Here is a 25,408-nt window from a genome sequence, read left to right as displayed (position 1 = left end):
AAACAAGAATTAATAAAACTATTCCCATCTTGTGCTAGCCCTACATAGTTATTTTGCTGTGATGTCCTCTATGAAAGTGTAAACGAAACAAAAACATAACAAATGTCAATTTAATCCAATTAGGCCAACGTGAACACACTCAAAAAAAAAAAAAAAAATTCTAAACATAAGATTTATGTATTTAAATTGCATATAGAATTTCCATCCATTTGGATTACATAGTTTTAACATAAACCAATTAATAATCTGAATGTAATTCATATTTTTAAGTCATATATAAATGAAACAGATGAGATTTATGTAATTGTATTAATAAACTGAATGTGATACATATATGTCAGTCATATGTAAATGAAACGGGTAAGATTTATGTAATAGTACTAGGGCTGTGCGATATATATCGTGAGATTGTTATGCGCATCTCGTCAGTAAAGCCGGCTCCTTGATTAGTAGTAAATCACCATCACCTGCTTTCAGATGGAGCGGCATTTAGGGCTGAGGAGATAATTAAGTGATCTCAACAATGGTGACAAAAAGAATATTAAATTAGGAAAACAAGACAATTCAGATCATAATTTATTCATACCGCAATGCATGATGGGAGCCATGGATGAGTTTTGATTGGTGGCACCCAGAATGCACTGCAACATGCTTTATTATTGTCACCATTGTTGAGATTCATACACTGAATCTTGATGTCTGTGTGTGCCTTAAAGAAAGATTTTCTTTTTCTTTATCAGAACAACTTTTAAGAAATAATTTGAATTATATTGAAAAATCTGGAACTTAATCTGTAGAATTACTGTGATGTTGTAATGACCGATATATATTTAAGTCAGAGATTAGGCTCTAATTGAGTTCAGTGATTCAGATCAAATTATGATTATGTTCAAATATAACCAACATCACCTGATCACCTTTTCTTTTTGTTCATCTGGCTGTACTCAGAATCAATAGCCAAACAAAATCTAAAGATAATCATTTGAAGGTCAACTGCCCAACTAAATCGAACACTAATCTCCATAATGGTGTCTAAAATTGTGATTTTTCTCCTTCAGTGATTCTGCTTGTTAACATCAGGTGTCTTCAATAATGGTCAATCATCACTCAATCAATCACTTAATTAGCTCGTTAACTTTAACACTCTTGAGTCTGGAGCCAAATAAACTCCCAGGAGAGTTCATTTAACACTAGAGTTTTTTGCTGTGTGAGTTCATGGGTGGAATAAATATATGGCAGGACTTTTACTTTCTGACCCCTGGAATCTCCACCTCTGCAGCCACCAATCACAACTCATTAATGGCTCCCATCATGCATTGCGGTATGAATAAATTATGATCTGAATTGTCTATGTAATTTACTTTTCCTAATTGAATATTCTGCTCCTCACCATTGTTGAGATGCATAGACTGAATCTCGACATCTGTGTGTGCCTAAAAGAATGATTTTTTTTTTTTTTAAGCAACTTTTAAGAAATCCTTTATATTATATAAAAAATTCTGGCCATTTATGCAGATTCATTAACCAACAACATAAATCGAAGTCAGAAAGAAGGATTTTAATGAGTTCAGTGATCAAGTTCAAATGATGATTGTCATAACATAACCAACACCATTAGATCACTTTTTTCTATGTTCAACTGGTGATTATAATTCAGAAACAACAGACAAACAAAATCTAAAGTTAATAATATATGGGTCAAGAGTCCAACTAAAGCAACCATTGATCGTCATAACGGTAACTTACAATTTGAGATTTTCTCCTTCAGTGATTCTGCTTGTTAACATCAGGTGTCTTCAATAATGTTCAATCATCACTAAATTAATCACTTAATTATCTCATTAACTTCAACACTCTTGAGTGTGGACTCATACACTCCCAGGAGTGTTAATTAAAGGGCGCTTTCACACTGGCAGTTTAGTGCGGACCGGGGCACGGTTCGCATGAAAAATCGTTAATGTGAACGCTGTCATCGGACCCGGGTGCGCACTAGAGTACCGAACCCGAGACTAGCTGGAGGAGGTGGTCTGAGCTCGGTTGCTCCCGAACCGTGGTGCGGTTCGCGTTAATGTGCAAGCAACACGGACTCGGGTGCGCGCTTGTTCAGGAAGTATAGTATCCCGCGCATGCGTATCACTGTCGATATCATTGTTTGATTGCGTTTGCGATGACGTAAGATCACTGCAAACGCACCTGGGTTCGATACAATTAATTGAGTGTGAAACCAGACCAACGCTGCGGGAGGCGCCGGGAACTAGCGCACTCGGGTTCGGACCGCAGCAAACGAACCCAGTGGAAAAACGCCCTAACACTGGAGTTTTTGCTGTGTACAAAGAGCCGTAGTTAACTGACAAGCTGAGCCATATCGCATTAATTATCGCTGGCGATACGTCCGCGATATTAATGCGATATGGCTCAGCTTGTCAGTTAACTATGGCTCTTTGTAGTAAATGCCGCTCCATCTGAAAGCAGGTGATGGCGATTTACTACTAATCAAGGAACCGGCTTTACTGACGAGATGCGCATAACAATCTCACGATATATATCGCACAGCCCTAAATAGTACACAGAAAAACGCCCATGTTAAATTAACACTGCTCAGTGTTCATATGTGTGCACACTACAGAGTTAAAGTACCATTGAAGCAGTGTTGAAGTTAATGAGATAATTAAGTGGTGATTGAGCATTAATTATGAACACCTGCTGTTAACAAGCAGAATCACTGAAGAACAGAGAAACACAAGAACTACAACTGACTTCAGACACAGTCTTAGATGAAATCAACTGAAGAGAAAAGAAGACATTAAATATGTGAAGATCTCAGCAGAGGAGGATTAAACAACTCAAACAGCTTTACCAGCTTCACCTATTACTAACCAGATTTACTTAATTTAATATCCATTTTAATGAAATCAACAATTGTATTTTAAAGTCACCATGATGGTGGTTAGCATTTGCTTTAGTTGGGCTCTTGACCCTTGACTCTTTAATGTAAACTTTTCTTTGGTTGCTATACTTTAGTGGTGGAAAGTTTGATTCTTTTCAGAGACTCGTTCATTTTCAGTTTGTTCACCAAAATGATTCGTTCAGTGATAATTTCTTCATATTAGATATATACTGCAGCAGGTGGCGAAAAAGAGTGTATTTTATGTTATGTTTTAATGAACGTATTTACTTGTTAAAAAAAAAAAAGTGATTTGGCTTTGTTAAAATGTGTCCCTTATTTACTAAATTAATAACATAAGTCTAAATAAGTGGTTCAGATGACCAAACCAAGGTTTTCTTGCATAATATTAAATTTTTTATTATTTAGTCAGACATACACATTCATAAATCTGGGATTATATTAAACGTTGATGTTCTGTATGTTGAATATGAATATAAACAATTATATGTGCACACCTATAACTGCGCTTTGAATGAGATTAAATCACATGCTAAATGACCGATCTACCCCAGTCTCATTCACGAACGAAAGTACCAGTTCAATTCGTTCACGAACGAGATCTCTCCCTCTCGTTCAGACTCGAAACAGAGCGATCTCAGTCAGTGATGGGCAAATTCGTTCAGTAGATCCAACCAAATACATGCCCCTTCACAGCCCGAACTGAAATGCTATTTGCTGACGTTATGAGACCTATAATACTGTCATATTTTTTTTGTTTGTATTCGTTTTTAGAGAAGTGCATACATGAATAAAACGTAATGAATTCATTTTGATAATACAAAATGAACACAAGTAGTCAAGTAAATTGTTCAAAGTGCAAAATACCACAAAACTAAGACTAAAACACACAACCAAAATATAAGAAAAGCAGGTAACGAGAAGTGTAAATTTAAATCAAGTAAACAGTCAAGTGCGCCCCCCTTAACTCAAACCAAGTAAAAAATGACGATGTTAATTTGTCTTTGTTATATTTAACCAATATATTGCGTTATTAACCTGTTTTCATTACAATGGTAAAGTGTAAATTTGATTATTTGATGCAAACATGCTAACTACACAAGCCTAGCTCTATCGGTTCGCCATCATTATCGTTCAAACAACTGGTTATTTTCGTTCATGAACGACATACCAGTTCGTTCAACTCGTACACAAACGATAAGATCTCTCTCTCGTTCAGACCTATGGTTCAGACTCAAAAGCAACTCGGTCAGTCAGTGAAGGGCGTATTCGTTCACTACATCCAACAAATCACATGCTCCGTCACATCTCATACTCGAAGGCTATTGGCTCGAGGTTCATTCTTTGACAGGTTGAAAACACCGGTTCACTGAGCTGCGCATGCGCTGCTAATAGCGCCGCGCTGCTGTGGAGGGAGGGATTTCAGTGAACGAGAAATATGAGTCAATTGATTACGTGAACGAGAACGATTCGTTCACCTAAAGGATTCGTTCAAAAAGAACGATTCGTTCACGAACGTAACATCACTACTATAGGGGAGAGTGGGGTAAAGTGAGACATTTTTTACATTTGTTCCCCTCTAAGCGAGCTAAAATTATATATCAGTCAAATTTACACATTTCCCATTAATTCAGGATGTTTCCTAGCAATGGAAATTATTAGAATGTATTCAGGACGAAGGGCAGTGAAAATATGATTGTTTTTAAAAAAGTGGTCTTGTGTCTCACTTTACCCCAGCTTAGGGGTAAACTGAGACAGACCAGAGAAATCAAGGGGGTAAAGTGAACCAGCTGGGGGTAAACTGATCCACTTACTTTTTCCACTCTGAAACTTCCATAACAACACATGTTGTAACAGTAAGAATATTGACAGCTAGCTTGACAACCACACATTCCAGAACTAATGTCGGACTAGTAACAGAATCATGGAGATTGGTCAATTAAGCAAATTTTTTTGATGACCACCGGTGCGCATCCAAGTGAAGGTGCAACGCCCTTGGCGTGCTAAGGGTGAAAGGCACACTGGAGGAAATTCCTCCTAAAAAAAAAAAGAACTATGTCCAAATTATTGTGATACATTTGGAAAACTCAATGCAGTCAGACCTCCCCTGGCCAGCCCAGGGAGGGTGGCCCGTCCTGAGCCAGATTCGGATTTGTCCGCCACCGCTGGAGCTCCGTCTGGAGCAAAGTCGGTCCTAAAACTGACCTTTGGGTCTTTGTGGAGGAGGGACAATGCTCCGCTCGGACAAGGAACATGGACCAGAGAACCGTGGTGGTCAGACCGGGTGGGGAAACAGCCTGACCCAGCCCAGGGAAAGTGCACTTTGTGCGGGCGAGACTTCCAGTAAATAGGGTCTGGTTTGGACACCCAGTCCCTCTGTGCCAGGGCGTGCACACCGGTGAACGTGCACCGTCCTGGGTGAGCTAGGGGTGAAAGACACACTGGAGGATATTCCTCCTTGTAAAAATGTCCAAAAATATCTTGTATTTGAAGAAGAGCTCTATGCTCGCAGACCTCCCGGGCCAGCCCCAGGGAGGGTGGGTCATCTCCGGTCAAAGTCAGATCCGTACACCTGCTGGCGCTCCTGCTGGAGCAACCACGGACGCTCGGGGTGTTATAGAGGGGTGTTATAGAGGAGGGAGACGACACTCTTATCGGACTAGGTAATGGAAAACAGGCGCCTCCGGGTTGCCTGGGGCCCAGGAGAGCGCACCCTCTCCTTCGGGCCGTCAAGTCGGGGTGCCCGGTCGATTGGAGCTTCGGACGCACCTGGGGATGGAGCAGCTTGCTCCTCCCCGATTTGCGCGTTGACCTCGGGAGACTAAGATGGCCCGTCTGAAACGGATGTCCGCAAAGGTGGCCGTGGGCGCGTCGGGAGGCTTAGATTAGTTGGGGCACCCCTGGCATGTCTTAAGAGCCAAACTTTGCCCTGCGCCTCCCCCCGCTTTGAAAGCACCCTTCCCGGTTACGGCCTCGAACCAGATGCCTCCTGCCCCTGCCCCCGGTGGATGGTTCCTCATGCGCCCTATGAGTGGCCGTGTTGTCTCGAGCCTAGGCTCGAGTGGAGCGAGACCCGTGTGTAGGGAGCCTGCGCATCGCGGTTCACCGTCCGGGGCTTCTCGGTTGATCCCAAAGGTAAAACGTATGCATGTCGAACAGTCGTTCTGGGTAAACGGCGAAGCGACTCCAGGGGCCTGAGACACCCCTGGAGAAAAAGCTGTGGAGGAAGGTCCTCCTCCGAGGTCCGTGAGGTTGCAGATGGACGAGATTCCCATGCTGACTTTACTCCCTAGCAGGCTCCCAGGGAGAGTGCGGAGCTCCTGTCTCGGTCCTAAAACGGTCGGGCAAGAAACAAAGACTTGGGGGTTTTGTCGAGGAGGGGACAAACGCTCCATTCAGATAAGGTGAGACGGAGAAGGTGCTCCACCTCTTTGCCTAAGCTGCTGCACCCCAGGCTACTGATTTTACTTCCCCCTTCTTTTTTTTCTTTATGAATCTTAGGAGGCTTGACTTGTCAATATTTCTCTCTCTTGCAGCTGCTCTTATAGACTTCTTTCCTTCCTTGACCTCAGCGGCTGCACTCTCCATCTTCTCGAGGGGTGTTTTGCCCCAGGTTTTCTTCCTGGTGTATTGCCTTGGCATGATGGCTTTTCTACTATGTTTATGACATTAAAAATAAAACATATGTCATGTAATATTACATTAAAATATGTTTAAGACTAAACTTAACTTAAGCCTCATGTCTCACTTTACCCCACAGCATTTGTCTCACTTTACCCCACCGCCACATTTTAGTAAAAAACTATCTCTCTTAGCAATTCAGGCTTATCTTCAGCTAGCATCATCACATGGTTTTATATGTTGGTAGTTCATCAACATGTATGATATACGTTTTTTTACCTGAATCAATTTGCTTTGGCACAACAGTTGATTAAGTTGACAGCAAGAAAATTTACTTTTACATGCAAAAAAAATATTTTTGTGAAAAAAACATGCTTACGACAGCACCATGAGGTCCTCTCCTTCATGGCCAAGGGGAAATGGAAGGGGCTTGAAAACATAATGGTCATATGACCACAATTGTGTTCCATTGCCTAGATATAGGGGGTGTCTCACATTACCCGATGTCTCACATTACCCCGTTCTCCCCTACTTGTGTTTTTCTAAAGCACAATTGTTGTAGTTAAGAAAGCCATGAGATCAGATGATGTTGGTTGTTTATTGATGATGAAAATGTCATCATTATGTAATGTTCTTAATCCCTGATATTATGCAGTATCTAATGCTTTGATTATATAGGACTTGTGTTTTTAATATTGTTTTATTCACAATAGAAGTCATTTGATTTTATAGTATATCTAGCAGTGTTTATCAAATACCTATTATTTAAAATAGGTTTTTAAAAAAATACTTGGTGCACAAAAACTTGAATCTATGGCATTACTTAGACAAACACAGACATCAAGAAACAGCATATGAATCTCAACAATGGTGACAATCAAACAAAGTATCCAGAAAATCCAGCTGCATAATGTATTAATGTCGCAATGAATGCTGGGAGATATGGGTGAGTTTTGATTGGTGGTACCCAGCATGCACTGCAGCATGAAGCATTTCATTGATTGTCACCATTGTTGAGAGTCATACACTGATTCTTGAAGTAATAATGTAGAGTAAAAAAGTTTAATGCACTAAATGTTATTTGGCTAACAACATTGCTCTCTGTAAATTAACATGGCTTCTATTATATAACAACATTACCAACACAACTCCTATATAATTAAAGCATTAGACACAGAATAAGATCAGAGATTCAAACAATTACATGATGATTAAACATCCAATATCACCTGATCTAATTTTCTCATGGCTTTTTTTGCCTCAACAAATGTGTTTTATATACACACAAATGTAGCAGCCGAAGAAAATGTAATTCTAAAAAGTTAAGGGTCAAGAGTCCAACTAAAGCAAATGCTAACCACCATCATGGTGACTTTAAAATACAATTGTTGATTTCATTAAAACGGATATTAAATTAAGTCAGTCTGGTTAGTAATAGGTGAAGCTGGTAAAGCTGTTTGAGTTGTTTAATCCTCCTCTGCTGAGATCTTCACAGATTTAATGTCTTCTTTTCTCTTCAGTTGATTTCATCTAAGACTGTGGCTGAAGTCAGTTGTAGTTCTTGTGTTTCTCTGTTCTTCAGTGATTCTGCTTGTTGACAGCAGGTGTTCATAATTAATGCTCAATCACCACTTAATTATCTCATTAACTTCAACACTGCTTCAATGGTACTTTAACTCTGTAGTGTGCACACATATGAACACTGAGCAGTGTTAATTTAACATGGGCGTTTTTCTGTGTACTATTACATAAATCTTACCCGTTTCATTTACATATGACTGACATATATGAATCACATTCAGTTTATTAATACAATTACATAAATCTTATCTGTTTCATTTATATATGACTTAAAAATATGAATTACATTCAGATTATTAATTGGTTTATGTTAAAACTATGTAATCCAAATGGATGGAAATTCTATATGCAATTTAAATACATAAATCTTATGTTTAGAAATTTTTTTTTTTTTTTTTTGAGTGTGTTCACGTTGGCCTAATTGGATTAAATTGACATTTTTTATGTTTTTGTTTCGTTTACACTTTCATAGAGGGCATCACAGCAAAATAACTATGTAGGGCTAGCACAAGATGGGAATAGTTTTATTAATTCTTGTTTACTTGTGGTCATTTAATTTATTTTTATTTTAGAGCATTTAATGTGCTTTCTAACGATATTTTATTTATTACACACAAGTTAATTTTTTTTTAATTTTTTTTTTTGCCCATCAGCCCTCTGTGTCTAAATAAGAAATAAAAGTCCCAGAGTTAAAAAATGTGTAAAACGAGCCTGTGTGTGACTTGGTATGACTTGATGACTAAGTTGCGACTTGACTTGACTTGACAAAGAGTATGACTTGACTTGACTTGACTTGACTTGATTTGACTTGACCCTTACAACAGAATGACTTGGCTTGACTTTGACTTGCAATGTTAAGACTTGGACTTGACTTGAGACTTGAATTTAGTGACTTACTCCCACCTCTGTACGTCAGTGACAGGCGACAAGTGAACAGGTTTTCCGGGACGGCCAATTATTTAAAATTGGAATTTCTCTGAAATTAAAAATCTTTGGGAACTTTTGGGATATTGTAAGTACACAACTGCAGGAAATATATCACACTGTGCAAGTGATTTCTGGATATTGTATTACAAAATTATTACATATTGTACCTTTAAAAACACAACAATAACAACTCACTGTTCGCTGCCGTATCCTTCAGGAAGCAGCCCGACAGACACGGCCACCACAACCAGAGCAACCGTATATCCAATCACACACAGGAATCCACTGCTAAGCACCTCCCTCTTTTTGGAGCTGATCTGTGATAGGTTCTTCACACAGATGAAGAGCAGCACAGCTTCAATGAACATCCACACAAAGCCAGAGAGAAAGAGGAAGTGCAGCACACCTGATATCACGGCACACAACACCTGGAGATCATGAGAGACGGTTATGATGATTCTCAGTGAGACTGTGCTGAGCTGTAGGGCTCCTTCATCATTCTCACCTGATGAGGGCGTATGAGGCTCAGGAACTGTTGTGTGAGCAGGAGCAGAAGGTGAGCCAACAGCAGACTCAGGCAGAGATTGATTCGAGCCACATTATTCACTCCAGGACTCCACTGACAAAGGGCAAAGGTCAACAGGGCCAAACTGAAGAACACCAGCCCCACGATCACACACACCAAATTCAACAGGTCCAGCAGTGAGTCGCTCTGAGAAAACATGTCAGAGTATATGAGTGCCAAATCTGTGCTGTTCCTCAATGCTCACTATAAATGTTCTCGTACCTCTGATGGGCGGCTGGTTTGCATGATGAGAGCGAATGTGGACAGATGAACACAGGAACACACAGTGTAGCTGCTGTTGGTCTTTAAAACAGAACAACCATCTACAATCCACTCGCTGATATTCCAGTACGCACAGGACAGGGAACCGTTGGGGTCAAACTCCTGCAAAAAGAAGAAAGAACATGCAGAAAATCAGAGGGCCAAAGAGTAAAAGTCCTGCTTTATTCCACCCATGAACTCAGTCAGCTGATTTCACTAATTAGTTCTCTCTCCTAGAGCTTTAATTCTCTGCCGATATTTCCCTCGGGCCGATATTTCCCTATGCCCTCGGGCCGGGTCGGGTCGGGTCGGGCCCTTGATAAAGCACGTCACGTGTCATGCGCAGTGTCTCGTCCACTCGCAGTCTCGCACGCGTGACGCATCACACCTGCTGTGCGTGCTGTAGGCTATTCTGTTGCTATTCTAAGTGCGACATGGATCTTGAAGAAGCAAAGAAAAAAATTAAAACAGGAGAATTAACTTTGAGCAAGTTTGGAGGAAAATCGGAGGTATGGACACATTTTAAACTAGTCGTGGGGACTCGGGAGTGACAACATAATGTGTTGGCTTTGTCTCGTGCATTAAATGTGCACGCTGCTCGCCTATGACAGCAACAACAACAAAAAAAACAACAAAAAAAACGGGGAATTCGACGATAAACAGACAAGCAGTCTTGCCATGACATAAATTATTATAGTAGTCAGCCTCAGGCCTCAATATCCGCTTTTGTTACTTTTCCGATCCATTCAACTATTTCTGAATAAACAAACAACGCAGTTTGCATGCTCCTTGTCGCATTAGGTCTATTCATTAAGATAATTGCACGCACAATTATGAACTTGATAAATGTTACAGATATGTTTTACTATGCACAAACAAATGCCTTTCAACTTACATGTGCAAAATTCAGAATTAAATGAATGTGCTGCAATTTGTACAAAAAGAGAGTCTGTAGTAGCCTACGTGTTATAGCCATTAAATAAGCACATAGTTTCAAGTTTGTTAAGTTTTGTTTTGAAGAAAGCTTTTCTTTAAAGTGAATTTCGTTTAGTATAAATTGTATCTTAATTTTAATACATTTTTCATCAACCAATTGCCTGGATTTAATACATAAAAAGCAATATAGCAGACATTATAATCATGACATGAAGTCGCCGGCGCGCCGCGGTCACACCATTTGAAACTCGTAACACACGCTGTCACCGAATTTACAAATGCACATCTTGCTTGTTGCTCACACATATTATGTTGAAATAACAATATGTTGAAGTAACATTATTAATAATAATAAATCTTTAAGAATATTTGATTGAATGCTGAATGTTGTGCTTGTTCAATTTAATAAAATTAAAACTTTAATTGTGATAATTAAAATAATTGAATATTGAGTGGACAATTTTTGCTCATTTATTAATAGTATTTATATAATATATATAACTGCGCAGCTCCCCCTGTAGCCTAAATGAGCACAGCAGCACCTGCTTAAAAAAATTCTGGCGCTGCCCCTGGTTATAACGGCCCACATATTAAAAATGGTCGGGTTTAAACCGGGCTCGGGCTCATAATTACAGTTAACGTGTCGGGTCGGGTCGGGCCGGGCTCGGACACAACGTGCTCGGGCTCGGGTTGGGTCGGGCTTGATTTTTTGGGCCCGATTTAAGCTCTACTCTCTACTGCTGAATTAGCAAAAACAGGTGATTGGAACAAAATACTGAGGAGGACTTTTACTTTCTGAAACTGGACTTTACACCTCTGCATAGCAATACCACATGTCAGCCAAGAGCAAAGAAATAAACCAGAACTGGACCTTATCGTAGCCAAAAAATAGCAGAGGTGGAAAGTCCAGGGGTCAGAAGGTAAAAGTCCTGCCATATGTTTATTCCACCCATGAACTCACACAGCAAAAACTCCAGTGTTAAATGAACTCTCCTGGGAGTTTATTTGGCTCCAGATTCAAGAGTGTTAAAGTTAATGAGATAATTTAGTGATTGATTGAGTGATGATTGAGCATTATTGAAGACACCTGATGTTAACAAGCAGAATCACTGAAGGAGAAAATCACAAATTGTAAGCCACCGTTATGGTGATTATTGTTTGCTTTAGTTGGGCTCTTGACCCTTATATTATTAACTTTAGATATTGTTTGGCTGTTGTATCTGAGTTATAACTGCCAGATGAACAAAGAGGAAAGTTGATCAGGTGGTGTTGGTTATGTTTTGACAATCATAATTTGACCTGAATCACTAAACTCATTTAGAGAGTTAGGTTTATTAGTGATGTTACGTTCGTGAACGAATCGTTCTTTTTGAACGAATCTTTTAGGTGAACGAATCGTTCTCGTTCACGTAATCCATTGACTCATATTTATCGTTCACTGAAATTCCTCCCTCCACAGCCGCGCGGCGCTATTAGCAGCGCATGCGCAGCTCAGTGAACCGGGTAGCTCTGTGTTTTCAACCTGTCAAGAATGACTAAACCTCAAGCCAATAGCCTTCGAGTATGAGATGTGACGGAGCATGTGATTTGTTGGATGTAGTGAACGAATACGCCCTTCACTGACTGTGACCGAGTTGCTTTTGAGTCTGAACGAGAGAGAGATCTTCTCGTGAACGAACTGGTACATGTCGTTCGTGAACGAAAAGAACCAATTGTTTGAACGATAATGATGGCGAACTGATAGAGCTGGGTTTGTGTAGTCAGCATATTTGCATCAAAGAAGGAAATTTACACTTTACCATTGTAATGAAAACAATTTAATAACGCAAGCATGGTTAAATATAGGCTTACAAAGACAAATTAACATTGTCATTTTGTACTTGACTGTTTACTTGATTTAAATTTACACTTCTCTTTACCTGCTTTTCTTTTCTTTTGTTTGTGTGTTTTAATTAGTTTTGTGGTATTTTGCACTTTGAAAAATTTACTTTACTACTTGTGTTTGTATGATCAAAAATGAATTAATTACGTTTTATTCATGTCATATGCACTTCTCTAAAAACTAAAACAAACCAAAAAATATGACAGTATTGGTTAGGTCTCATTTGCGTAACGTCAGCAAATAACATTTCAGTTCGGGCTTTGAAGGGGCATGTAATTGGTTGGATCTACTGAACGAATACGCCCATCACTGACCGAGATCGCTCTGTTTTGAGTCTGAACGAGAGAGAGAGAGATCTCGTTCGTGAACGAATTGATCAAACTGGTACATTTCGTTCGTGAATGAGAGTACTGGGTAGATCGGTCATTTAGCATGTGATTCAATCTCATTCAAAGCGCAGTTATAGGTGTGCACATACAATTGTTTATCATATTTAACATACATAACATAACTCAACGTTTAATATAATCCCAGATTTATAAATGTGTATGTCTGACCAAACAATTAAAATGTTAATTATGCAAGAAAACCTTGGTTTGGTCATCTGAACCTCTTATTTAGACTTAATTTATTAATTTAGTAAATAAGGCACAAATTTTAACAAAGCCAAATCAGTTTTTCTGTAACAAGTAAATACGTTCGTTAAAACATAGCATAAAATACACTCTTTTTCGCCACCTGCTGCAGTATTTATGTAATAGGAAGAAATTGTCACTGAACGAATCAGTGAACGAATCATTTTGGTAAACGAACTGAAAATCAACGAGTCTCTGGAAAGAATACAAATTTCCACCGCTACTTGTTGATTACAGCAACCTATGATTCTACGATACACTATTTTCAGCATTTTCAATATAATCAAAAAGATTTCTTGAAAGCTGTTCTGATCAAAAGACTTTGAAGAAGTATTTTATTTGGACACACAGACATCAAGAATCAGCCTGTGATTCTCAACAATGGTGACAATAATAAAGCATGTTGCAGTGCATTCTGTGTGTCACCAATCAAAACTCAATCATGGCTCCCATCATGCATTGCGGTATGAATAAATTATGATCTGAATTGTCTTAGTAATGTCCTTTTCCTAATTGAATATTCTTTTTGTCACCATTGTTGAGAATCATACACTGAATCCTGATGTCTGTGTCTGCCTTAAAGATAGATTATATATATATTTTTTTTTATATATATATTATTATAATATTATATATTAAATACATAATATGGGGGGGCCAAACAGGAAATAATTCTATGTAAATCCGAATATATAGTTATAACTCTGAATATATAAATGTAAATCCCGAATATATAGTTAAAACTCTGAATATATAAATGTAATCCTGAATATATACTCAGCAAAAACTCCAGTGTTAAATGTATAACACTCCTGGGAGTATATATGAGACCACACTTGTAGAGTGTAAAGTGTTAAAATATGAGTGTTAAATTAACACTCAAGAGTGTTAAAGTTAATGAGATAATTAAGTAGTGATGGGCGATACTGCAAATTTTGGTATCGATCCGATACCAAGTAAATACAGAGCCAGTATCGCCGATACCAATACCGATACCGATACTTTTTCATTTTAAAAGCATGCACTTGAACTTGTATGCATTTTGCTGTGCTAGAGCAGTGTGTCATGATTTATGAGGTGAATGCATCATTAATATGCTAAATCTGAATAAATTTTCATGACTAATAGGCCTAAATATTTTGTGATTTGTGCTCTCAACTCGCCTGTAATTAGTCAGTGACTTTTACAAAACTACCCTAATTATAGTACTAGCCTACTACTAGCCTACTAGTACTAGCCTACTGTTCAAAAGTTTGGGGTCTGTTAGATTTTTAATTCTCTTCTGCATTTATGTAACGGAGAGCAGATCACCAGTTGCAGGGTGATTAAATCAAATTAATTAATGCAGTCTAAATCTACAAAACCCCTGTCTCGCTCTGACTCAAGCTATTCTCACACTCCAAAGCACTCTCATTTACGACACCTCTGCTGTTTTGAGATTGCTCTGCGCAAGACGTGCAGCCCAAACGGCGCCGAAAAATGGTGTAAATCATTGTCTATCTCTCACTCTACATGATCTCTTACGTCTAAACCAACAGAGACCGTCTGTTTATGGCCGGGAGAGCCTAACGCTGACCAATGAGAGCGATCCCGAAAGCACCCCCCCCCCAGGGAGTCTCTCGGATACTGATTTACACATAGACACTAATTAACTCTTCACAACAATAAAAACAGTGTTGTGGAGACCAGATGCCCAAAACATGTGGTCTGTGCCTAATACATCAATCCAAAGAGCCAAACGCACGCACACCCATAAGCCTCACCCGCAGCGACGGGGACAAGAGTTCAGCGGACGGGTATGAACTTTCAAGACGCACTCACATACACACACACAGAAACACACGCAGATCCCACCACGTGGGACCAAAATCCTTGTATGTAAAATTTTAAATGTATTTTCTTGATGTGTGTCTGATCCCCTGTCCCAAATATTATGCCTATGTAGTTTGTTGGCCTGTAATCACTCTGTGGTGCCCACAATTACAAGAAATGATGTACCTCCTTGATTTTAGATATTAGAACTGTCATTCGCGGTATTGCCGTGTTCCACGAACCCCAACGATGCTGAATCTTTAACACAAAATATCAGAGAATGCATTGTTTTATTAAATACCAGTGGTATTAAGTTATGGACGAATTCATCGTTCAAAACCCCGCGGAAAGGAGGCGTATAGACCTCAAAACGTCAGGAGGTGGGCCCATACGTTGTTAAAGACGATTGGCCCACGTACGTGAGGGAGGCGTGAGTTTAGCCCTTTAAAATTGCGCGCCCCTATCCTCTCATTGCAGTCCGCCAGAGAGAGAGAAAGACGACACGCCTCCTTCCCTCAAGGAAGCTCCGCTCGCTTTTATTTTCCTTTTATTTCCAAGTCTTTTCTTAGAACTACCATTACTTCAGTATAGTCTTCTGAAACCAACCCACAAAACCAACTTAAGGCTAAAGATAATCTTTGCTGAGTCTTCGCTCGCTTCAAGTCGCCATAGCAACCAGAACGCCGTGACCACGTGATCCAGGTGTCTTTATCCAACACAGACGAACGCACCCAAAGAAGGCCGATCTTTCAAACAGAGTAACGTAGATCTTTTAAATTTGCAATCTGAAGGAAATGCTGTTTAAAGTTGTCTAAATATTACTGAGAAACGTTGGGGTTTTGTGGTGAATGACTAAACTGTTTCTATCCCTCTCTCTAAATTCTCTTTCACACACACAAACATACACATACACACACACACACATACTCTCACCCACGTGTGCCGAGACAAACACACTACCACGTGCTCATGGAGCGACACACCCACCTTACAAACGCTACCATCTCCACATCTCACACACACACCTAACATCATTTCGTATCTCAACTATTAGTTTCCTCTCGCTGAGTTTCTCTCTCTCTCTCTCTCTCTCCCTCTCTCCCAATCTCTCTCTCACAAACCTTTTTATTTTGTTGTATTTCTGTATTACGATCGTTATATTGCTTGTTTTGTTTATGCATTTTTACTCCTGCGTGATTTAAAATAATTGTGTAATCGCTAGCCTGTTTAAATAAACTTTGTTAAATCATTTGAATTAAGTTTGCCTGCTTTGTTTCAAATTCTGAGTCCCTGATGAGTGCAGATTGTACCTTATAAGCTCTACGATTGGTTTTATTCTTAAAAGAAACCTAAAATTGTCTAAAACACGGAGATAATTATCTTCTTTGTGGCCACAAGAAAGTGTTATCTATCAGTGTTAAAGACGCCCGATTTCTGTTCATAAATTATACATTCTGTCCGCTGGACGGCCAGTCTGCATGGTAAATGAACATTCGTCAACTTCTACCTCAAATTCCCCCAAATTGAGTAAATGCTACCCGTCTCTATCAGTGATTATTACAAGTAATTGTGTAATCGCTGATCCAAGCCGAGGTTTTGACCTATTCCCTAATTTGAATAAATTAATTTATGGAAGCAACAGATGCATATTCACATTGATGAATATTACCGCTAATTTGAGCTAATTAATTCCCCAACACAAAGTCATTGTTGTTACATAAATATTGGTTTTTTGAATGCGGGCACTCTCATACTCAGTTTTGATACAAATTGTGCAATTTGATATTCATGTGTGATTTTTGAAAGTTTAACGTTTTTGTGCGCGTTTGAATCTTGTAACGTTACTGAACAAGTATTGAATTACTGAATAAGTCGACTCGAAAAACTGATCAAAGGGCAAAAAGCCATAACCCACCAGTTAAGTCTGGTCGTGGAGAAAAACTGCAGTTAAGTTTACAGTATTGTTGCGAGTCCAAAATTAGAGGAAAATAAACATCTCTTTTGCTTGACCGTACATGTAATTCTGTTTTAATACCTGTGTTGGAACAAAGGAGTCCATCAGGCATTGTTACCGGTATTTCTGTAAACCCCGAGAGCAAAGTAAGCTACTCCGGTCAGAAAGAATATATTCTATTGTATGTCGCTAGCAACGACACTTACGGGTTAAACCACTGGCTTTGCTAACCAGCAAGAAACCCGCGTTATAGTTCTGCACAGAACAGAAACAAAAGATCCGCCGTGATCTCTCAAGAATTTATTTGCAGTGTGATTTTTTGTGTTTGCAAAAGGTCTGCGTGACCTTTTTAAAGAATTTATTTGCAGTGTGATTTTTGTGTTTGTAAAAGGCCTGCACGCGTGAAATTGCGATTGCTGAAGTCAATCTTACAGGCGTGTATTGTTCTCATGTTTTAAATTTACCACCTCGTGTCTTTGCTCCGCGTAAGCGCAACACTGCCACCGCGTGGTCGAAGACGGGGTAAACACCCGTCGGCCATTTCCTTCCGCCTTGATTTTTGGTGATAAAAAAATAAAAATAAAAATTTGCGGTCGTAAGTATCTAAGACGCTGTTTAAATACATATTTGTATTTACAGCTCGCTAAGTTCGTTTAAAACAACCCTTGTATTTTGGACTGAGACAGTTTAGTGTGAATTTAAATTCCCAGAAAGGAAACCGGAAATTATAGGGTGTCTCAATCCAAAAGCACTGATAGTTCACCCGGAAGAGGACAGTGCCCCACGTGGCCACACCCCTCCAGGTCAACTATCCCTCTTCTCCTCAGGGTCACTATACCCTGCTGTGTTTTCCACTTCTAAATCTACATTGATGATTCTGTTTGGGTTTATTCCCATTTTTAAATAATCATTTAATAACAACTTCAATGTTATAGTGATTATTTTATTTTATTGTTGAAATCCTTCCATTTCTTTTTTTTTTTTGTTATTCCCAATCATCATACCCCTGAGAAAGACAGAGCCCCCTAGTGGAAGCTCCCTGTCCAAGTCAGCTTTCTACAAATTTACTCCGTTGAATTTCATTCCATAGATGCTGATTTCGAATGATTAGTTTGTAATCATTACAAAATAACTTAAGTGTTGTTTGATTGTTATAAATAACCATTCGAATTCTCTGTTAAGGTACCCCAGGATTATTTGGATTTGATTTTAAGCCAATTTTGAATTAAAAGTTTAAGTGTGTCCAACAGTTAAGGCGAACCGACGAGAGGAAGAGCGCCCCCTAGAGGCTCTATTAAACCACTACAGTGGTCTACCGCACCGCTTCTCCTGTTTCCACCTACATCGAGAAACCGCTAACCTTCTTCTGTTTCACCTTTAACTGACAAGACCATACACCCCTTTAATTCGGTTTTTCCGCTTCAAGGTTGGTTTAATTTTACTTTGTTTTGTGTTTTCTCCCTCTGCGGAGTTTTATTTTGTTATTATTGTTTTACCACATAACTCCATTTGGTGTAAGCAAGAAATCTTAATTCACTTTAGAGTCCCTTGTTTCACTCCATGTTGTGGCTCTTATAGGCAAGAATCTCAGCACTTGCAGTGGACTAGAGTGGCCCCGGTTCGACCTCTGTGGGTGAGTCTCCCGACTGACGTTTCCGACACTGACCGTGCGGTGACCCTTGAGTTTCTCTTACCTCTGCCACGGGCGGCGGCACGCAGTGCGTGACCTCAGCAATCCGGTGCTTCGGAGTGTCAGCCATAAAAACCGACGCAAGAGTCAATTGTTGGGACCGCTGCGCAAACACTAGGCAGCCCCTGCCATCGTTCTGTGACGCACCCACCTTTGCATTGCGTTTGGTTGGTTGATATCTCCGGAACTACTAGGATTGTGTTAAAAGTCACCCTGTTTGAGGGGTCGTGTCCGTGAGCAGAGTAACGGAGAATCCAAGCTCACGGCGGCCAGGTGTTCGGGGCGCCAGGAAGGTTGACCGCGCTCGGGGAGGGCCGGCCGGGGCGACCTCCGTCCATTTCAGGTAAGACTAAATCATTTAAAAAAAAAAAGAAAACTCTGCCTCCCACTATAAGCCACATAATCTTAAATATCTCCCCCAAGGCACATCCTTTGTGCTATTAGTGTCCAAATTACAGCTCAGATCAAATCACTGATATTTTTGTTTTTGTTTTTGTGTTCAATTTCTGTTTCTTCCTCCCCTTTAAATCCTCGCCTACTCGGGCCTTGCATGTTCTGTGGTAACTTGTTTTTCAGTGCACCAACGAGACCCCAAAAAGCTAAGTAATAGAGGGACAACTGAACAGTCTCTATTCCGGGTCCTATGCTGACCCGCCTAACTGTCTAAAGTCAGTTAGCCCAAAGTTCTATAGACGGCATACCGTCCTATAGTTTATTAGCTTCACGACACGATTGCATTGGCCCTTCTTGTGTGTGTGTGTGTTGTGTTTTCTCTCGCCTACAGTGAGTCAACATGTCGCGCTCATCCAGCCCTGCGGCTCACTGGAGTAGCCTGGAAGCGTGGTTGTCCGCCATGACTTCCGGCTGTCTATCCAAAGACTTCGGTGACCCAAAACTCCTGACCCAACAGGAACTGGACAACAACGTGGACCAGATCATGTCCCAGGACCCCACGCAGGCCTACAGTTCAAAAGAATGGAGTCGCCTCATCGGGAGTCTCTCTCACTACCTGGTGTCACAGGCACGTCTGCTGGAGGAGGACAAAGCCCAGCTGGAAAAGGACAAAGCCAAGCTGGAAAAGGACAAAGCCCAGCTGGAAAAGGACAAAGCCAAGCTGGAAAAGGACACCGCTGGACTAAAGACTCAGCTAAAGGAGGCCTGCAAACAAAAGGAGCTGGCACAACAACAACTGGACGAGCTACTTCTGGGAACGGAGGAGGAAACACACCCGGAACTACAACAGGAAGTGGAAAGACTACAACAGGAAGTGGAAAGACTACAACAGGAAGTGGAAAGATTACAGCAGGCCCTGGAGGACCTGCGTCTGGACACGGACAGGACAGTGGAGGCGGAGAAACAGACTACGGCTGCCCTAAATTCCAAGCTGCTACGTGGAGAGGATCTGCTAGCAAGGGCACGCACAGAATTAACGGACAGAGACGCTAGAGTCAAAGTTTGTGAAACATTTTTGCAGAAAGCCCGAGCTGAAATTGACGAGCTCATCCAACAAAGACATGAGCTTAAGGGCGAGCTGGACATGGCCCACTGTGAACTCAAACATGTGTACGACCTACAAGATAAGCGGGAGGGGGAGACACACACCACCCCGTCTCTCCTTACCCGCGAACCTGCACTTCACAGCCAAACTATTAAAGCTAAAGAAGAAGAGGAGAGCCCACGTCCTGACACTATCTCACCTGCTGGCCCCGTCCCGGAAAGACGAGCCACCAGTCACCGCACAGCCTCTAAAGAACTGGACAAGCTGGCAAGAAACATCCCTACATTCAACCCAAATCCAGCAGGTGGCAACGACGTGCACTCTTATTTAACCGATATTGAATTTCACTTGCAAACTGTGGACAATGTCACGACTTGGGACAAGTTATATCTCCTTCGGACCACTTCTGGGCGCATCGTGAGGAGTTTCCTGGATCGCCAGCCAGAATCCGTTAAAACGAACTATCCACAATTACGACAAGCCCTGATCCGTGAATTCTCTGATCCAGACTCGGACCAAGGCATCATTGCGGCAATGGACCTCAAACAAGCTCGTCTGGAAACGCCGCAAGCCTACTACGAACGTCTGCGGCTCGCCTACTTCGGATCGAGGAATGAGGCACACATGGAAGAGGACGTGAGTTTCAAAACACTTTTTCTGCGGAATCTCCACCCAAGTCAAAGTGCGCACCTGGGCGTTCTAGTCTGTCCACGGACCCTGTCAATTCAACAGTTACGTGACCTGGCCCACAAAGCGTACGTAAAACAAAAGACTGTGTCTGAAAAACCTGTAAAATACCCCACAGTGTGTGCCGTCGCTGCGCCCGGTCCAGAACTTGCCCTGGAGGGTGCACAGCCTGCCAACTACGAACCCGGCAACAAACAGTCCCGACCGTTCCAAGCCGGCAGAGTACAGCGAAACCGGGGAGGTGTCCGCCCAAGGCCGCAAAATGATCGTTTCGGTGGATCCTGGGACCGGCATCGCTTCCCCCACAACCAAAAAGGCGGAGGCAGCTGGGAAGCCGACCGCAACCCCAGAAGGGGCCGACCCCGATCTCCCCGAACCACAAGCCCAGATCAACGGCCAAGGGACCCATCTCGACATGACAACGGTAAAGTCAAAATGGAGCCCACACCCGACAGAAACAGTGCAGCCACGCCCGAAGAAGCAGAACTCATAAGAGCACTGAGAAATCTTGTCCAAAAGAAACCTCACAAGGAAGACAAAGATAAACCAGACACCGCATGACTAGCCCACAGGCCTGAAACCAATGCTCCTCACGCTGACAGCCCACCTGAAACTATTGTTAAACCTCAGACTGCTGAACTCGCTGTCACATCACAAAATGACAGCTCCACTCACTCCCTCAAACTGACAGCCCCGCAAAACACTGCTGTCAAACCAAAGACTATCGAACTCGCTGTCACATCACAAAATGACAGCTCCACTCACTCCCTCAAGCTGACAGCCCCGCAAAACACTGTTGTTAAACCTCAGACTATCGAACTCGCTGCTGCATCACCAAATGACAGCTCAACTCACTCCCTCCAGCTAACAACAACACTTCCTGCACAAGACTGCAGCAGCTCTCACAACAAAATGCCAGACAGCGCTGTCCTAGTAATCTGCACCAACAACGAGACACTAGAGACCTACCCCCACTGCTTGTCAATCAACACACAAGAGCCCATGCCACAACTCCTGGGCAACCTCATTGAGAGAGGAGTGGCACGAAAACTGTACTTAACCATCACCTTAGAAAAGGAAATGCAGCTCAAAGCCCTGGTGGACACAGGTTCTGACCTAACGCTAATTTCTGCTCAACTATTTCAAAAACTCAAGTGTGAAGCGCAAAGACAAAACCGAACTCTTAAATTCCACACTTGTGAGCTGAACGTGCAGTCATACAGCCAGAACGACATCCAGCTAAAGAACTTAGCTCCCATTCACCTGGCAATCGGTCCTATGAGCGTAGTCCACCCTGTGTATATTTCCCCTGTGAACACTTATCAATTTCTCATAGGCAAGGACCTGCTGGACCGTTTTGAACCCTTGTTGGACTTCAAGCATCTACAAATTTTGGCTCAGGTGCACGAACCCCTCCCCCTCCAGCCGCACAAATCCATTGAGCCAGAATGCCAAGCCACAAGGATCGTGGAAATTCCCTCAGCCAGACATGAGGATGAAATCCCCACAGCTGTTCAGGGTTCAAGTTCGCTACTCTGCACGTTCAGAACAACGCCAGACTCCGATAATTACTGCCCCCAGGTAAAAACTCCCCTGCAGCTGCAGGACGTAACCGCAACAGACATTATCCTGGCACTATGGGCAGACAACTCAGCTATAAGCTTGTCACTATTCAATGCCATTCTTGAAAAGACTCCAGACCTGCCCTACACCTGTAAACGCACCCGTTTCCCTTTGAACCCAGAACCAACCTCATTGACATCTGCCAAAGGGATCTGTGCCTTGAACTTGACATGGAATCACCGACACTTGACCCATTACTTCCTGATCCTGGAAGACCCAGCTCACGACGTCTACATTGGAGCAGACATCTTGATTCGCCTCAAAGCTCATGTGGACATGTTTAATGAGGTTGTATGGGCTCCATTGATTTCACTGCCACCTCTTCCCATCAGTCATGACAATCTACTGTCAGGTCAGACCATCCCTGAAGTCTGCACCCTCATCAACGAACAAGGAACAGTCGTACCTGCTTACACGAAAGGCGTCGCCGTGCGCCTCAACCTGCGACAGGGCCAAACCCTAAACCACACACTGGCTTTCTTCCAACCTTCACCTGAATGTGTAGAACTCGGACTCACCCTCGAAGCCACACCCCTCACTGAAGTGTCATCTCGGGTAGTCTACATTCTGTTCAACAACTGCACCGCAGCTGACATCAACATCCCCAAAGCCTACCGACTGGGATGGCTAGTCAGTAATGACTTTCATGACTTTGAACTGATACTACCCGTAATAGGGCCTATTCCACCTGCACTGATACCTGAGGCACATACTGACAATACATTGTTCACAGCACTCTTCCAATTCATTGCCATCACATCTGTCATGTCGGTAGCCAAACACCGTGTGTGCAGAACAGAGCTGACAGAGGATCAACACCTCACAGTGTACACAGTCTCCCACCAGCCCGTCAGTGAAGCTGACGCACCTGCCGTGCCGGTTGAAACCAACCCGTCTGATGACAAACCAACAGAGGAACCATACCAAGGTTTCGAAGTGCAAGTGCAACAAATTCTACAGGATGCTGATGCCCTTCAGGATGATGCAGACCGCCAAAGACTAAAACAAGTCCTATACAAGTTCAAAGAATCATTTGCGAAAGACTCTTTAGACTGTGGTCTGACGGACCTCCACACAGTGCGTATCCCCACGCACCCCGAGGCTCCGCCCACCTTTGTCAAGCAATACAAGATTCCCATCGCCTCACACGAACCGGTGCGGGAAATCATCGAATCAATGCTTGAGAAAAATGTCATTCGAGCCTGCAACAGCACATACTCTGCGCCACTGTGGCCTGTTCTCAAGCCTAATGGAAAGTGGAGACCAACCATCGACTATCGCAAATTAAATCAACAGGTGCCATTGTCACGATGGCCCATGACTCAGCTGGAACAGGAAATCCCACAAATCAGAGGAGCCACCATCTTCTCTACACTCGATGTGGCCTCTGGATTCTGGACCATTCCAGTACACCCTGACGACCAACACAAGCTGGCATTCACGTTTGGCAACCGACAGTACACCTTCAACAGGTGTCCGTTCGGATATGCAAACTCACCAGCTGAATTCAACATATTCCTGAACAAAGCATGCCCAGACGCCAGGATGAGAGGTAACCTGATTTACGTCGACGATGTGCTTATGAAAAGCACGACGGTGGCAGACCACCTAAAAGAAATTGACTATGTTTTAAACCAGTTATCTGCTGCCGGCGCCAAAATAGCCCTCCACAAGGGGCAGTGGTGTAAAAGCAAGGTCAATTACGTTGGCTTGCTCATTGGACCCCATGGCATTGAACCACAATCAAACCGTATTCATGCCATCCAAAACATCAAGCCTCCCACTAACGTCTCAGAACTTCGAAGCTTTCTAGGAGTTTGCAACTACTCCCGACAGTTCATCGAAAACTATTCAGACATCGCCAGGCCTCTAACAACTCTGTTGAAAAAGGACTGCCCTTTCGTCTGGTCAGATGCTCAAGAACACGCCATGGTAGAACTAAAAAGACATTTATGCACAGCTCCATGCCTTGCTTACCCTGATCCACAAAAAGAATTCCACCTGGAAGCTGGGTTTTCAAACCAATGTCTCAGTGCTGGCCTATACCAACAACATGACCAAGACAAGAAGGTAGTCGCATATGCCAGCAAGACACTTCTCCCTCCAGAATGTAAATTCTCAGACTGCGAAAAAGCTTTGCTCTGTACAGTGTGGGCAATTCAGCGCTTCTCCAACTACATTGGTGCACAGAAAGTCATCATAGAAACATGCCACCAGCCCGTCATGTTCCTCAATAGCCAGCGAATCCGCGACGGCGTTGTCACTAATTCACGCATTGCTACATGGCTAATGGCTCTCCAAGGACGAAACGTCGAGGCAAGATATGCACAAAACCACAAATCCGCTCTAGGTAGCGGCTTGGCGGCCTGTCAAAACTGCTCTGACAACTCTCCTGCCGCAACGCTGAACACACCTGAGCCCCAAGAACCACCACTGACCTGCCACAGGTACTTTGACAAGAATGCGTGCGAAGGCATGCCCACAGCCTACGTGGACGGATGCTCCTACAACAGTGAGGGCATCCTAAAAGCAGGTGCAGGGGTACTGTGGGTGAACGACCACCCATGCCCACCACAACACTTCAAGCTAGGCCCCAAGTCATCACAGTATGCAGAAATCGCAGCAATTCTCATAACTCTGCAAATCGCAGCATCAAACAACATCAAAGAACTTCTCATCTGCACAGACTCTAACTATGCCAGACTCAGTTTTGTATGCCATCTCCAGACCTGGAAACAGAATGGTTTCAAAACTGCTAACAACAAGCCTGTAAAACACCAACACCTGTTCCAGGAATGTGATAACATCACAACGACACACGATCTCGCCGT

At 42.2% G+C, this 25,408-nt stretch overlaps 1 protein-coding gene across 1 annotated transcript in view; it reads right to left on the bottom strand.

The window, feature by feature from the left end:
- LOC309495532 (adhesion G protein-coupled receptor E3-like) overlaps positions 1 to 25,408 on the bottom strand; it is a gene marked incomplete at its 5' end in the record, with an annotated part of 84,878 nt that overhangs the window by 4,911 nt on the left and 54,559 nt on the right. The window contains 3 exons of the mRNA XM_082165313.1: positions 9,230 to 9,462; positions 9,540 to 9,746; positions 9,822 to 9,983. Of these exons, the coding sequence (XP_082021439.1) occupies positions 9,230 to 9,462; positions 9,540 to 9,746; positions 9,822 to 9,983 (602 nt within the window). The remainder of the gene's footprint in view (positions 1 to 9,229; positions 9,463 to 9,539; positions 9,747 to 9,821; positions 9,984 to 25,408) is intronic.

This window comes from Leuciscus leuciscus (genome assembly GCF_965113295.1).
Source record: "Leuciscus leuciscus genome assembly, chromosome: 3".
Classification (NCBI taxonomy): Eukaryota; Metazoa; Chordata; class Actinopteri; order Cypriniformes; family Leuciscidae; genus Leuciscus; species Leuciscus leuciscus.
This window is presented reverse-complemented; position numbering and strand designations above follow the sequence as displayed.